At 40.1% G+C, this 16,158-nt stretch overlaps 2 protein-coding genes across 2 annotated transcripts; both read left to right on the top strand.

Annotated features, from left to right (window-relative positions):
- Positions 1-2,844: 2,844 nt before the first annotated feature.
- On the top strand, positions 2,845-7,285 carry cbx4 (chromobox homolog 4 (Pc class homolog, Drosophila)). Its single transcript, XM_076265242.1, has 5 exons — positions 2,845-3,148; positions 3,284-3,327; positions 3,756-3,821; positions 4,170-4,236; positions 4,588-7,285. The coding sequence occupies exons 1-5, from the start codon at positions 3,080-3,082 to the stop codon at positions 5,905-5,907; spliced, it is 1,566 nt and encodes a 521-aa protein (XP_076121357.1). The 5' UTR covers positions 2,845-3,079; the 3' UTR covers positions 5,908-7,285.
- A 4,711-nt stretch (positions 7,286-11,996) lies between these two features.
- Positions 11,997-14,614, top strand: cbx8a (chromobox homolog 8a (Pc class homolog, Drosophila)). Its single transcript, XM_076265248.1, has 5 exons — positions 11,997-12,123; positions 12,251-12,294; positions 12,791-12,856; positions 13,015-13,081; positions 13,344-14,614. Exons 1-5 carry the CDS (start codon positions 12,055-12,057, stop codon positions 14,169-14,171), a joined length of 1,074 nt encoding a protein of 357 aa, XP_076121363.1. The 5' UTR covers positions 11,997-12,054; the 3' UTR covers positions 14,172-14,614.
- Positions 14,615-16,158: the final 1,544 nt, after the last annotated feature.

The raw sequence follows: 16,158 nt of genomic DNA, 5'->3' as shown, positions 1-16,158 counted from the left end.
CCACCTCCCTCTCCTGCTCTGAGAAGTGGGGGGTTGGAAGTGGAGCGCTGATCTGCCATGAACCCCCCCCCCCCCCCTCTCTCCACAGCAACAACGGCCTTGAAAGTGACACCAAAAAGTGCATTTCCGTTGAACTGTCAGGATACGATCCACGGCAAAAATACAAACACAAAAAATGATAAAGCGAAAGAAGATGATTCATATGAGCATGGCATCCATATTTGAGAGAGGGTGGCAGCCCTGTGATGTGGATTTGCTTTACCCCACTGCCCTTATGATGGGAACTTGCATTGCCCCAGCACCAGTGAGTTACTTATTTGTGACAGTACTGCAACGGCAATCACGTTCATCGATGTCCCTTTGAACTGTAGCCTGCATCCAGGCTGTCTTCCTCTGAGGTAGTCCTCTTGAAATCATCACTAAGCCCTCTCCATTGGGCTTACAATGGTAAAAGCAGTCTTACTGTTCTCATATCCACTCCACATGACATTTTTCATTGGCTAAGCTTGTGTATGGAAGGCTTGAAAAGGCTCTATCAGGGACTGTGTGGTGAAGATTACAGTTTTATACATCCTCTGCAACAAGCAGCAAAACTCTGGGTCAAATAATATTACTTACTGATGTTCGATAAATGAGATAAAGGGCTCTTATCATGTTTCTGAATTTGATTGTGTTTAGCAGCAAGTAGGCTAGTAGACTCTATGGTCCAGGGTAAGCTGAAGCAGCATTTACCATAAATGGAAGTGTCCAAGGGGAGCTCTCAGAAATGTTGTTGCAGTGATGTTATACTGCCTAAATAAGGAGGGGCTATTTTGGCTGTCAAAAATAAAATTACAGATAATTTAACCTGGTAATGCATGGCATATTCAAACTGTTCCAGATGTTCTCTCATTCCTTTTTCGGTTGAATAGCTGATTGGTTGATCCATGTTGTTTATGCTATTGAAAAGGAAAGATTTTGGAGCGTAGATAAAGACACATGCACCCATATCTTAAAATAATTAATGTAGGCGCACTGCATTGCGCACTGGTCTATGGACTAATTCTTCCTAGTCATTGTTGACCGAGAAAATAACATCGATACAGCTGCTGACTGAGCGGTGGACCAGTTATACTGGTCTGGTTTTGATTCAGGGAAATGGGAAGATAATATACATCAACAAAACATAACTGTGTTCAGCATTCCAGGACACACAAAGCCGCCAGTCACGATGAAACGCAGTAAGCTGTATATCAAACGCTGTCGAGAATATTTTCGTTTTAGGCCTATACATACTCAGCTGCTGTAATAATCAAAGTCGCAATAGCTTGAATAGCTCACCACCTGGTAATGATCAATTCCACGACAGAGCATGTTGTCTGTGGAATCCAGGTTATAACCTAGTCATCATAAGTGAGAAATCTCGATCATAAATATTTACATAATGGATTGGGAAATAGCCTACCGACTATTTCTGTTAGATTTACAAACTGTTATTTCCTTGAGAGCTGGGCAAGAGATAATAGCGATAGAGACTGCTAAATTGACAAAATAGATCTGATGCAATGCTCCTTAATGGGAATAATCGCCCAGGCGTTGCTTATTTGACTGATCGGCATTTTATACGGGCATTAATTTCAGGCTGGCGCGATATTTCTCCCCCTCTCCTTCATGCCCATATAAGGAAGAGCAGCGCCTTTTCGCGCAGGGCTCTCCATAGGCTGACTGTTGCCGCCTCGAGCTTCATTTTAACCCCTCCGGTCCGCTGCAATGTGCATTTGGCGGAAAATAGGTTGTATTTCACTGTCGCTTCTTAAATTTCATAAACCCAACCACTGCAAACAGAAATGTCCGCGACTGAACGACATACAGCGGAGTTACAGCGAACGTTATACCTAATGATTCAAGGTTATGCGTTCATGCACGATAGACATTTTTTCCAGCGCAATGGCTGACATTGAGCACGACAGATCATTGTAATAGCGGAGCTGGAGACTCTGGCCAAAATTGCAGGCAGCCAGCTGGTGTTCGCTGGCTTTCACAGGGGTCTACACAAGGCTTCCCCAGCTTTCACAGTCGGTTTTAAAGCAAAAGTACACGGAGACGTATTGTTTTGACGTTGGTCTTATTCTATTTCCCAAAAGTTCGGTCTGTTAAGACGGGCATGCAGGCTCTACGTCGACTACATCGACATCGAGATTGCTTTTCTCACCACCTCAGCCAAACTAATCACATCTCGTCCTTAAATTCATTTAATATCTCTAACATTATCCTATGGGAATTAAACAGTGGCATGGGCACATAGCCTATTAGAAAGAGATCAAAATCTTCCATGAAGTATTTCCGACTGGGTTCTAGACTATACCAAACAATTGCATTGAACTGTTCTAAAACAGGCCTAAATTAATGTAGCCTATGTGTCCATATGGTTCCTTAATAACGCGCGCGCGCGCACACAGGCTCAGATTAAATGTGAATGTGCTAACATTTTAACCATATATATTCCTTATATCCAGGCTGTGATTCCAAAAACCAATCAAGTCTCATCCATCATCTTGGTGTGTAATAGGCTACAAAATGCTTGTCCCCAAGATGCCTATATTAAGAACAGAATTTTGGGCAACGCTATTTTTGCTGACTACAAGGACACATATGGCTATTGCTATATCCTTTTACTGAAATGTATTGAATGCAAAGAGAATGTTTCAAAACTTTGCATGTCCTACACACTGACAGTATGGTTACCAGTTGTGTGCACAGCAAGGCAACAATATCAACCAAGTCCCTCCCTACCTTGGCTGCTACGATGTGACGTCACCCATCAATTGCATGAACTAGCCTAGTTTTTGTGGCTACACCACTGAACGTATCTGGTCGTGTATAGCTGGCAAGGAGTCCTAACATGAGAGTGAGTGGAGGAGAGAAAGTGTGAAGAAGAGAACAGTTGGTAAGCAGCGGGAGAGGGCGGGCTTAAAGGAAAGAAACCTTACAGGAGACTCCGCATAAACTGTAAGCAAAATAAACACAACAGAATACGGGATTCATTATCGGACTTTCACCATTTACATCGCTGGCTGTCGACAATCGCATCCGAGCGGGAATGGATCTACCTGCCGTCGGCGAACACGTCTTCGCTGTGGAGGGAATCGAGAAGAAGCGCATACGGAGGGTAAAAGCTGAGCGCCAACAAGGAATAATCTATCAGGGACACACCAGACTAATGCATGTTTTGAGCTCCTGGTGGGCTTTTTTGGTGCGTTGGGTTAACATGCAATCTTATTGAATGTTTACTCTTGCCGAACAGGGCAGAATCGAGTACCTGGTGAAATGGAGAGGATGGTCCCCAAAGTAAGTCGTTCGTTGCACACACACACGCTTTTGCCGACGAGTAGCCACGGGTCCACTCGCTATCCGTTTGAAAATAAAAATGGGGAGGCGCAAGCGAAGTGGTCTAATCTATGAATTCCATCACTAATTTGTGACTGTATGAAGAGAGAGTGATCTGCCATGTTCTCGCGGTTTAATTGCGGTTGTGTTGCTTAACTGGTGAATTCACGTGAAACTGCAATACTAAAATGGCCTCCTACTGTTCAATAGTTATATAAACGTAATATCGATGCACTGGAACATGGTTGTTATATGTATAAATATAATTAAGGACTTCTAAAAAAATCTATGAAAATATGTTTTTCGTCCAATGTTTAATGTACAGCCATATATGGTCATCAGATGAGTAAATGTAATTTGATTGACACCGCGATTCTTCTGCATTATAGGTACAACACGTGGGAACCGGAGGAAAACATTCTTGATCCTAGGCTTCTGGTGGCATTTCAAAACAGGTGAGAAGTGTGTTAAACGGTTTGTGTGTGTGCAGAGGTAGTGACTTGACCGGTGAGGGGGAGGGGATTATCTATGACCTTATATAGGCATGGTAGGAGGGGCTCAATGGTAGACTCTATGCATCTGTCTGTGAAAGGAGACATCTCTCCTGCATTTTCTTCCCTTTAGCCACAATTACAACAACTGCAAGGCACAAGGCACTCCACACAAGTCATATGCTCTCTGGGGTGAAGTTATTAGTTGTTTATAACACCTTCAAAGATTAGTTTGTATTGGTGTCTCACTGTGGATGTATTCCTGCTATTTGCTGATTCTTGTAATTGTTAATTCCTTTCCATGGTTTTCAGAGAGAGACAGGAGCAGCTGTTAGGATATCGGAAACGAGGACCAAAGCCAAAACATCTGTTAGTCCAGGCAAGTCAAATTTGCATATTTATTTGCTTCTCATGTGAATTCTGATCAGAGGATAACCGTCAGTTAATATTTGAACTAATGTCCTTGTTCAATGATTTTCTGAACATTTTACTTTTACTAATGTTGATCTGTCTGCCAAACAGCATATCTTTAATTCTTTTCTATGGCATGCCATGGATGTTTTTAAAGGCATGCTATTTACTTTCGGGAAAAGTGCAGTTCTTGTTAAAGTTTAATTGTCTGAGTTATTCAACAGCTGCACGTGCAAATTTGTTAAACCATCACTTCACTGTGTTTGTTAGCAATGTGAAAGGCACGTAATGTTAACATAATTGAACTATGTTTTTTCAGCTCCCTGCATTTGCCAGAAGATCTAGCATTCTCGCCAACTTCCAGGATTCATCCCAAGATGAAGAAAACCAAATCAAGCTAGACTCCATTCCCATGCACCGTTCCCAGCCTCAGCAGTATCAGCTGAACAGCAAGAAGCACCACCATTACTTGCCCAACAGTCAGGAGGTATCACCAGAGCCACACACACATGGCAAAAAGAAATACTTTTACCAGCTCAACAGCAAAAAACATCATCATTACCAACCGGACCCTAAGATGTATGATGTGCAGTTTGCTAAGGTGAAAGAGACAAAACCTCAGGGCCCTCCAAGTCCGAGCTGGAACCTACCCCCATCCTTGCAGCAGAAGTGGGTCAGGGACAAAGACACTGGCTGCCTGAGCAAAGTGAAAGATCTCATTGTGGAACCAAAGAAACCATCTACCAACACAAGCCAACCAGAGCAGCAGCCCAACACAAGCCCGAAAGAAGGCAGCCTTCCCAATGCCGTCAGCAGCAAGATGAAGATAATCAAAAACAAAAACAAGAATGGCAGGATCATTATTGTCATGAGTAAGTACATGGACAGCAATGTGTCATCGACGGACTTGGCAAATGGAGACACTTTAAGGTCTCCTCGCCAGGGTGGAGAACCTGAGGACAGTGGCACAGACCACTCCCCAGAGCAGGCCAAGGTCACGAGCCACCAGGAAGACAGCACAGCAGAGAAGGACTCTAGAGGTCGCTCTCTGGATTATAAAAAAGAAAGGTCCTTCAAAGAGCACAGAATCCCAAAAGAAAGAAACACTGATGAGGAGCATTGTAGAATAGATACTTTGGAGGGTCAGTTTAATACCAAAGTAGATCAACCTTTACAGCTTACTAATAAAACAAGCCCTGTGCCAAGTGCCCCACTGGAGGTAAGCAGATGTCATTCAGTCCCAAATGATCGGAAGCGGACCTTGTTGGAGCCTGTAGAGCACGGGTCAGACTGTAAAAAGTTTCTGTGCTCAAGGAGCACAAGTGCCCCCAGTACAGTATCTTCCCCTTACCAGAGCGAACCTATGAACCTACACCTTGGTGACCAGTGTACAAGGAATGGTTACAGTGCGTTTGCAGGCGCCAACCCTGACGAACCCATTGATCTGAGCTTCTGGAAGTCTCCGAAACAGGTAGAGCCCACTGCGGGGGCTCCTACCTCTGACCAACAGTCAGCGGAGACTCCAAAGAGGCCGGAGGAACCCGAGAGCCATTTCAAACCATTTCAGGGCAACGTTGTCATTACTGATATCACAACAAACTGCCTCACAGTGACCTTTAAGGAATATGTCTCCATCTGATCTGACAGTCAGCAGCACTGGGTACTTGTACATATGTAAATAATGTGTACAAAAAATATTCATATGTATGTACAATCTATAATGTATAAACATTATGTTGCTGCTAGATGCAGAATCAGAGGAGTGTCCTCATTTTGAGTGTTTTATAAGTTTGTATATGAATGTTAGAACATGTACTTAAAGCTGCATTGCTAAAGATTGTTTGGGATTCAAAGCACCTAATTATGACAATTATGGTTGAAGTCAGTGAGCTACATGGTATTTTAAGGCTCGCTGAAAAAAGCACTTATGTACCCAAGCTTACAAGCAACGTGGTAATTAACAATGCCCGTTGAAGAAATATGTCTGCACGATTTAAAGAGATCATTTTTTATTGAGGGAGACATTTTGCAAAGCTATTTTCTTGGTTAAGATCCATTTGATTGAAGATGCTAATGAGCTAGTACACCGAATAATTAGCAGACCACTTATTTTATTGTGGTGTTCATGTTTGAGGCAAGATTTATCATACATTTGTATGTTTTCCCAAAAGAGCTCAACAGAGTTGTCCGCCATTCCCATCATCAGATACTAAAAATTTTTTTTTTCCATGTGATTCTTGATAAGGCATGAAACTGGATGGTGTGTAGCACTTACAGATTGTCTTCATGGGTTAACAAGCTTGTTAGATATTCAGAAAACCAATAAAGCACATAATGTTTGAGGTATGGTCGGAAACAAGTTATATTGCTGTGTTATACTGGTGCTCATCTGTCTGCATCCCAGAGTTGTCAATGATCAATTGATTTGTATGATCAGGGGGGTATTCCAAGTACGTGTTTTAGTGACAAACCTGGGTAAGTGGTAAACCTCCTACAACAAGAGCCCTATGGCATTGTTTTTTGTTAGGAGAATGAAGCCATACAGCTCTTCTATTTACCGCCTACTCTGTGTTAACTTACCCAGGTTTGTCACTAAACCACATACTTGGAATACCCCCCTGGCCAGGCCACATACTTTTCAAACACAAGAGGAGGAATGGCCAAATATGAAATACAAAAATATAATCCCTTAGCACAAACTATTATAAAACGGCTGCTATAACGGATGTATCAATAGTTGTTGCTCTTTCAGTATAGCAGAATGTAGTCTACGGCAACATCAGATAATGCCTGTCGTACACATTTACAACAGAGTAAGCTTCAATGTCTGTGGAATGGTCAAAAGTATAAGTAATGTTGGCTGTTAGGCTATTTAACTATATTTTCAGTTCAAAGGTAGCCTCTTGCTCATATATAGGTGAATATTCAGCTGAACATTTCTATCCTATGCACAAATTTGTATTTGTTATACAATTTGTTAAAGAGCAGACATGTATGTGTACATTAAAAGCATTTCAAAGAAACCTTTTGTGTTTTGTGGATATATGATATTAGTTATGATTAAAGAAAATGAATTAGCATTTTAGTAATAAGCATTTAGTGTCTGTTTACTCTCTGTGTGTATGTGTATGGTAGGGGTGGAGGGTATTGAGTTTTGTCAACCACTGAGATTAGGAACACACATGTTGAGTGAAAAACTATTTTTTAAAGATATAGGCACTGGCCACAGTGTTTTCTGCTTTTAGCATTTAAAGGCATAGTAATATACCTCAATCTAACACCTAAAAGGCAAATGGATGAAAATTACTGAAGATTAACAACCCAGCTACAGCATCCCTTGGGCCTAAGAAAAGTGAAATATCTTTACATTCACTATAGAGATGACTCAAAGGCCCCAGCTGTGGCGCAACTGGCTGGGGCCCCGTACGCCGGCGACCCGGGTTCGATTCCCGCCCCGTGGTCCTTTCCGGATCCCACTCCTGCTCTCTCTCCCATTCGCTTCCTGTCACTCTCCACTGTCCTATCATTAAAGGCATAAAAAGCCCAAAAAATATATACTCAAAAAATGATGACTCAAAGAAGGAGAAAATAAATCAGATCTCCAAGAAACTGAGAAACACTGTGAGAGCATTTCTCTCAATCAACTGTGATTAATCTGTGTTTGAAACCTGACTGACTCTGGTCGAATCTGCTTCTCCTGCAAAATGAACCATCCATTTTAAATTTGTCTGATCAGTAAGCTTTATTAAGCCCTGGAAAATAAAGACCCCAAGATCAACTGAAAGAAAGAAAGAAGAAAGAAAAAGGTCAACTGAACCTTATGACTTACACTTCACAACAGGGCTGTAGTAATCAAGTCCAGTCATTGAATGATTTCCAAAGCTATTTTTTAAAGGGAAAATGCTAACAGTATGACCTAATGATGTGAAAAGAAGTAGATATACAGTGTTTCTATAACATCACAGAAAAGTTTTACATATTGGTGTAGAGAATTATCTCTCTCTCTCCCTTTTTCAGTCTCGACTCTGTCTCGACTTGGACTCGAACGACTCTGGACTCGGTCTTGTCTTGGACTCGAACATCTTTTGACTAGGTCTTTATTTGGTTTTGACTAGTCCTGGTCTTGGACTTGACAAAGGTGGTCTTGGCTAGCCTACAGCTCTGCTCCACACGTCACTGGGTCAAAATCTTTAGATTGGCTGATTCCTGGAAGTAAACACATCTGAATTTAGGCTGTTCATCTGGGAATTGCTTTTATCATATAACTTTCCTCTGACCACATTTCATACAAGAGACATATGCAGCCATATTCAGTTGGCGTTTCAATAGGCCTCAATGGAGCTTATGTGCAGGCCTACAAATAAAACAATGCAGATTATTGTTCTCGAATTCTTTGAGGTGGCTCTATAGTATAAAGGAATGGGAATTGAGTTGATTGTGTCGTCCTCTAATAAAATGACATATTAGGCTACAATTGATATCACTTTCAATAATTTATAAATTCCCAGTCATATTCCTTCTGGACAACGACCCTGTCTGTTCAAACATGTAGGCCTTAGGCCAGATATTCTGTAGCCTATATTCTCGCGCAGTTTGTATAATATTAATTTAAAAGAATTTTACAAAATAATGTTATGTTCAGATTCATTCGTTTAGTGCACACCGCTAATGTCATTCCAGCATAGGCCTATATTATATATTATAAGCCTATAGGCTGATTACCTGATATTTATAAATATCAGGTAATCAGCCTATAGGCTTATAATTATAAATCGGCTATATGGTTCATATATATAGCCGGTTTTAATTATAATGTATAGCCTATATAACCGATCACACGGGTTAACAGCTTAGCTTACTTTGGCTAAATGTTTCAATCCTGTTACATGTTTGATTACACTTGTCATTTCAGAATCTCTAAATTCTCAACTTCGATATCGATTTGTTTACTTTGGCACGTCGTTCATCAGTTAGTTCATCAGTCAGCAAGAGCAAGACAGATTAGGCCTATTTCAAATTAAAATCAATAATAGCTTATTTTTCGGCACACAACAACATATCTGACACACGGAAAGAAATTAGCATGTTTTCCTGAAGGTTATACAGGTGACAGAATATGCGCATAGCAGCATAGCCTAGGGAAATTCTGCTGCGGCTCATTTTGGTCTAGATCACAACATGTGATCTAAATTGTTTTTATAGCCTATGTGACGAACAGTGACAGGCTACATTTTAATTCACGAATCGAATCCCTCTCATTTTGGTGTAGGACCAAATTATTTCAGGGCTGATTATAGGCCTAGGTTATTCACCTGGTTGTAGGTGTAGGCTAATTTATGGACATTCGCAGGTGTAGCTGCCTGGAAAGATTACAGTAGGATAAGGGAACATCCTCCACCAAACCCCGTTTCATGACGGCCAATGCCAATGCTAGATCATAGCGGTTGCCCAGATACAGGAGAACCAATGATATTTTAACAACTCGCACTATGCAGGCTAACCATATGTGGTCGCAGCAGTGCTGCACTGCAGGCATGGCAAAGCCAATCACGAGAAGCCTATTTCTCGAATCTTGTATCTCACCACAAATTATAGCATTATCGCTATGGGGACCACGTCCTGGTTCATTTATAGTGACATTTTTCCATTAGCGTAAATTTTTGTATTTATTTATTTTTTATTCACTATCCGTTATTGGGCGATATGCCGTCTTTGTCTCTTTGTTCGACAGTCGCCGCAGCACGCATAATACGAGTAGGCCTATAAACCATGTCCTGAAAACAAATTATTTATAGATGTATTTAGGCTGTCCATTATGGGCAATGTCGTTTTTGCATATATAGGCCAATGGAAATAAAAATAAAAACAGTAAAACTTGAATAAAGACCTATTCTCAGTCGATTTTTTTTTCTAAATGTGTTGGCAAAAAAACAACAACAATTTAGCCTATAAACTAAACTAAATCACAACTGAACCCACCCAATCGATGCTGAGCGTGCACAAACTGAAAAACTAGGATGGACGATGTGGACACATCAAAGTAACTTAAAAGAATTGGTTAGCCTAGTTTATTAATTCATTCATGTAATGAGCCTTCATTCATTCATTAATTTATTTATCATTCATACATTTATCATACACGTATGCCCTTTTTAATTTATGTTATCTCTCTAAGTGCATTCTATTATTGATATCCAAATCCAAGATGTGATTTGTAGGCTATAGGCTAATCTATTTGAGATTTAATTTTCCATGGCTACTGGCTTACTTTTTTGTCTCATATCTATGCGTAAAATAAATGTCTTCCTCAAAGCAAAAATATATTTGGGATTCAACCCTATGGCACCATACATATTTCCCCGCTATCCAAACTGCTCTTTTTCTTCCCAATTAAAGACCCGCAACGCACAGTCTCTCGATTCTTCTAAAAAGTTCAAGAAACTGCCAAAACTACACTTAAATTTAAATGTCAGTAAGCGGGAAAGTATGACATAAGTTCAAGTCAATTAATTCTTATTATTACTAGTATTATTAGCCTAGCCTATTATTATTATTATTATTATTATTATTATTATTATTATTATTATTATTATTATTGGAATAGCATACATTCTCACATACATTTTCATAGGCTGGTTATTTCTTACAAGCGAATTCTATAAGACAAAGTTATGGATAGAATAGAATAGAATAGAATGCCATTTTATTGTCAATACATATGTACATTGATATTAAAAACAACTCCTTAAATAGGCTACCCTATATAAATTTTGCTGGGTTTTACCAGCTCGTTTTCATTAGCTTCGCACTGTAGCCGCACATGCTTTATAAGAATTCATAGACTAGACTTTTATTTTATGGGACTGTTCTAAACGAAAAATAATTTAAAAGAAAGAAGGAAAGAAAGAAAGAAAGAAAGGAGGAGAGAAAGAAATAACATGGAAAGGAACGGTTTAGCTTACATGGTATCTACGGAAATAAAGATTTCACAGGATCCTCTTTGAAGTTTTTATTTTGTCCACAATTGGAATTTTCTTTCTTTCATTAATCCATTAGGTTTACTGATTAATGTCTCTTACTCAATTCCCCCATGATATGATCCCTTTGTCTGGTGAAGCTTATATTATGGCTCTAAAGTTTGTGAAAGGGTCGCTTCAGGATAAGGTCATTAGGCCTATGCTTACGAACATAGGTCACCGTTTCACATTAAAAAATAAGCTAGGCCTAGGTAACCTTACTCTCATTTACCTTTTGTGCTTTTCTGATGGCTGTATATCCACCAGTGAGCGTTTTCAGTTTTCCAATAAGACGAACATCTGTAATTTGATCCATTTATTTGACTGACAGGGCGCAGCCTGGAGAGTAGCCTAAATAATTATTTAGTAATTTTACCCTAGGCCAAGGCGCAGGCTAACCTAATCATCCATCATACTATTTTACCAGTGGACTATTTGTGCCTATGTGGCTGAAAGACAATATATGAATAAATAAAAAACTCTTTTACAGAAAACGTACATATGTAATGAAAAGAACCCAGATGGGGAAAACATGATCAAAAACTCCGTAGATTTATTATAATTTCGTCATTTCCTCTGGAAACACCAAACCCCTCCTTTCCTGCAGCGGAACCAATGGGCGTAGCGCAAATGTTCCTAAAACACCGGTCCTCATGGCAACCTATGACGTTTTGGTCGAGTATTATGGGCTGTGTGAAACACAGAGGCAAAGGTGGCGAGAAGCGAGATAGATACCAGGCCAGCTTAAGTGCTGCGACGCTGAAGTAAACATGGAGCTATCCGCGGTCGGAGAGCGAGTCTTTGCGGCCGAATCCATAATCAAACGGCGCATAAGACGAGTATGATAATCTTTTGCTTATATTTGCTGGAATAAAGAAGATAATGTCATTTTGATCATAAACTGTGCGTTCGATTTCAATATGTGATGTGTCTGTCGCTGTTTTCTCTTATTTATTCATCATGCAGGGTCGGATGGAATACCTCGTGAAATGGAAAGGCTGGTCTCAAAAGTGAGTAATGTTAGCTTACAGACAGTTGATTGCTTTGTATGGTACTAGTGCCGAACGCTGTTAGTCGATTTTATTCAGCGAGCATAACGTTAACCTAGTCATAACGGGTTCGAGCTAATCGCTGTTATTGCAATGGCTACGCTAACATTTGACAAGACGTGTACAGAACGAACGCTAGCCAGTTAGCTCACAGAGCTGGCGTCCATAGATATATATACTGACAGTATATATATCTATGGCTGGCGTCGTTGCAAGCTTGCTAGCAGGTCGTAGCTTAGCTGGACAAGCCGTGGCTCTAGCTAGCGGTAATGCTGTCCCTAAACTGTAAGCTTGCAAGGCTGTTGCTGGTTTAGCTAATGGAGCTAACGTTAGCATCTCACTATCCGTTAGCTGAGCATATGGTTATTGCATATTCTGATGAAGCTACGGTATTTGCATTAAATTGCTTGCAACCACTGTAAGGGAGTTTACCAGTGGCGTCAATGTTTCAATGCAGATACAGCACCTGGGAACCAGAGGAAAATATTTTGGACGAACGTCTTTTTGCAGCCTTCGAAGAGAGGTAACGTTAACATTTAGGTGGTTAGCTGTCACATATGCAGGCAGGCCTATTTGTGGTTTACGACCATGTGTTTGCATGGAGGGAAAGTTAGTGCCTGAATTGGCGATTTTTACGAGACGTACTAACTTTGGCTTTGTTGTTCCATTACGTTTTTGCAGAGAACGTGAACGGGAGCTTTATGGGCCGAAAAAAAGAGGTCCAAAACCTGAGACTTTCCTGATGAAGGTGACCAACATTCAAATCGTACAAAACTTTAAACACAAAATGTATCATGACAGATGATGATGGTTGTGGAGATTAAATATACAATGTTGAATTGTAGAATAGCGTACAGCAATAAATAATTGCATGTTATAATTATGCCGTTGTTATTTGCCAGCCAATTTCATCTTCATCGATGTCTGACAGGTGTTATTATGACTGTCCTGCATATCTGTTGTATTAGATCTTAGATGTTATTTCATTGGTATGCGTTTATTGTGTACAGGCTAGAGCAAAGGCTAAAGGGAAATCTTATGAATTCCGAAGAGAGATGTCACGAGGAATGCACGTTTCCTATCCTATTGCTGAACCTGTCATAACTCCCAGAGCGCGCGAAGGTCTGCGCACTGTGGTACCTACAATATTTCCACCGAGTACAGTCAACAGGGGAGAAAGCGTCCGACCACAGGAGTTGGAGAGAAGACCACGACCAACAGGATCGCCTACAAGAGTTACCGACGGCTTTGTCAGCACGCCTAAGAAAAGAGGGCCGAAACCCAAATTAAGGTTCAATGTCAGTGCAGGCAACTGCGCTTACCCCGATGCCTCAAAGAGAAGGTCAGATGAGCAGCTAGCCTACGGGACCTCTAAACTGGGAAGGTATGGTCATCATGAAGGTGAAATGGCAGACTGCAGCGTTTCTCAAGTGACTGAAAGATATAAGACAAACTCTCAAAAAACGATGGGGGCTGCTACCAGCGGTTACCATCTCATCCAGGCATCTGCTCTCGGCAAACCCAGACATGATATTCAGGGCCACAGAACTGTTAAAGAATGCCCAAGTGCAACTTCACATCAGTCTAAAGGCCACATTCCAAGCAGGCCTCGGTTATATGAGGAGGAGGAGGATTTAGAGACGGAACAGTCTGGTTCAAAACATTTAGTGCCAAGCATTTTTGGTGATCAGACGCCTGATCATTCTGCAGATGCATTCTGGCGTCCATCCATGTCAAACATGGAGAAAGTTGTCGTCACAGATGTTACCAGTAATTTTTTAACAGTTACCATTAAAGAAAGTACTACAGACAAGGGCTTTTTCAGAGAAAAGAGATGAGTTGATTTGGTTTTTATACGAGTATGAGGCCTATCGACCATGTATAGACATTGCACCTTTTCCCGCTTGATTTCAAAGCTGATTTATCATTAATAACTTTCTATCAATTTCGCACTTGTACAGCTTACGTAGATTGTAGTCATGCATAGTGTAAATATGTATTTACCTCTACATGTACATTTACCTTTTCTATGGAAAATGTTATTTTTTTAGTGAGTTAATCTGTGTTTGACATTAATTGTCCGTTTATCTCTCCCTGTGTACACCGCTACTGACAACTCCATTCTTTCTTTAACTTGTAACATCGAGCACTTTTATTCAAATTATATATTATGTAGATTGACGAGTAATATTCTCATATTATTATATTGTCTTCAGTTAAATGGCCTTATCATTGTGTACCAGCGCTGTAAAAGTGTTACTGTATTAAAGCACAAATTGTGGGTCCAGAATAAGATTTTGTTGTGGGTTTATTCGTGTCCAGGCATTGTGCATCATTGCACGTGCTTTGGCATGCAAAGGAACTCTGGTTATTTGATTTTAATTGTGCATATTTGAGGGGGGTTGGTTTGTTTGGCACGTAAATCATTTTTTAGCTTCAAGAGAAGCGTAAGCGATTCTCGGATCATGGTGTTTATTAAGGCCAACCAATTCCCTCTGATGGGCTGTTGACTTTTTGATCCGAACTAGCCTACAGAAGCCCAAATATAATTTCGACCTTAACGTTTATTCGTTTAATTTAGAACCAAAGCAGGCCATTTGACTTCTGAGTCATTGGTAGTAAGGCTATTTAAACTTTTAAAATTTTTTTTTTAACAAGATCAGGTAGAATCGGGAACGAAAAATATTTCATTTTTAAATTATATTTTTGATGAAGTTCTAGAGCAATGGTAAACGTTGTAAAAGGAAATTATTGTACGTTTAAAATGTAATTTGTTCATAATTAATCTATTCATTTATTTAGGCTGTTTTCTATAATTTCTTCATCCTTGTCTTTCACGGGCATCATCATTAGCCTACTCTGAATTAAGGCCTATATTCATAATTTATTCACCCTTGTCTTTCACGCGCATTATCATTAGTCTCTGAATTAAGGCCTATATTCATGCAACTTTCATTGACTTATTGATATATCCTTCCCTGTTATTTTATTAGGCCTACTTATAATAGATTATTATTAATAATAGCCTCACTTTATCTCGCTTTGGATAGGCTATAAACGTCAGCCAAATTAATAAATAGCCTGACTCTAATCATTCCCTCATGTTACCAACAGTAGCAAGAAAAACAAACCAACAAAAACTAAGGAAACCTTTCAAAGGTTTTAGTGTAGGCCTAATTTTCTTCCGTTCGCTGGATTAGGCACATTTTGGCTTAGCCTATCAGACTTAGGCTACTTTCCACCGTGTATTCTATCAGCAAACTCGCTTAGGCTATGAAACATCAATCGTTGTCTACCTGCAAACAAAATTATTGCGTCAATTTGATTTATGGCCTGTTCGTCGATGTATGGGCAAGATTATTGCTAGGAAATAGGCCAATGCCATCGGTCTGTGTCCAGCAGGCCATCTCGCGAAGTCTGTATGCCTAGCATTAGGCTATAGTCTTCCTGAATTAAATTATTGATCAAAATATGATGTAGCCATAGGCTAGACTATAGATTAGATGATCTATGGCAGCAGTAGAGGTTAAACTGTCAACAGCTAGAGATTTAGGCGAGTCTAGATTTGATAGGCTATTTGTTTTCCAAATATCTCTTAGCATTAGTGTTTGGCCCGGCGGACATATTTAGGGCTGATATCTGTCATGTATTTTAGTTATAATGGACTTCGACGAAAAATAACATAATTCATTCCTGCAGCCCGAAAGTGTGCAGGAAGTAAGGCATAGGCCTACTTTAAAATGATAGGCAGATAGTGATATACTCCAAGTCAATTTAGGTTATTTATTGTCTGAAAAGACTGACGGCCGCATGACATACATGACA

This window comes from Alosa pseudoharengus, unplaced genomic scaffold (assembly GCF_046254945.1).
Source record: "Alosa pseudoharengus isolate Yale_2024_CS ecotype anadromous, Long Island Sound unplaced genomic scaffold, YU_APseudo_1.1 YU_APseudo_1.1_scf_4, whole genome shotgun sequence".
NCBI lineage: Eukaryota > Metazoa > Chordata > Actinopteri > Clupeiformes > Clupeidae > Alosa > Alosa pseudoharengus.
Note: the sequence above shows the minus strand (reverse complement) of the source record. Positions and strands in the feature narration are given on the sequence as shown.

Bases quoted from the DNA above. Each gene is read 5' to 3' on its own strand.
- cbx4 (XM_076265242.1), top strand. From the start codon at position 3,080: ATGGATCTACCTGCCGTCGGCGAACACGTCTTCGCTGTGGAGGGAATC. The intron at 3,328-3,755 runs GTAAGTCGTTCG...TCTGCATTATAG, and splicing joins TGGAGAGGATGGTCCCCAAA to GTACAACACGTGGGAACCGG. The intron at 3,822-4,169 runs GTGAGAAGTGTG...CATGGTTTTCAG, and splicing joins CTGGTGGCATTTCAAAACAG to AGAGAGACAGGAGCAGCTGT.
- cbx8a (XM_076265248.1), top strand. From the start codon at position 12,055: ATGGAGCTATCCGCGGTCGGAGAGCGAGTCTTTGCGGCCGAATCCATA. The intron at 12,124-12,250 runs GTATGATAATCT...TTCATCATGCAG, and splicing joins TCAAACGGCGCATAAGACGA to GGTCGGATGGAATACCTCGT. The intron at 13,082-13,343 runs GTGACCAACATT...TATTGTGTACAG, and splicing joins CTGAGACTTTCCTGATGAAG to GCTAGAGCAAAGGCTAAAGG.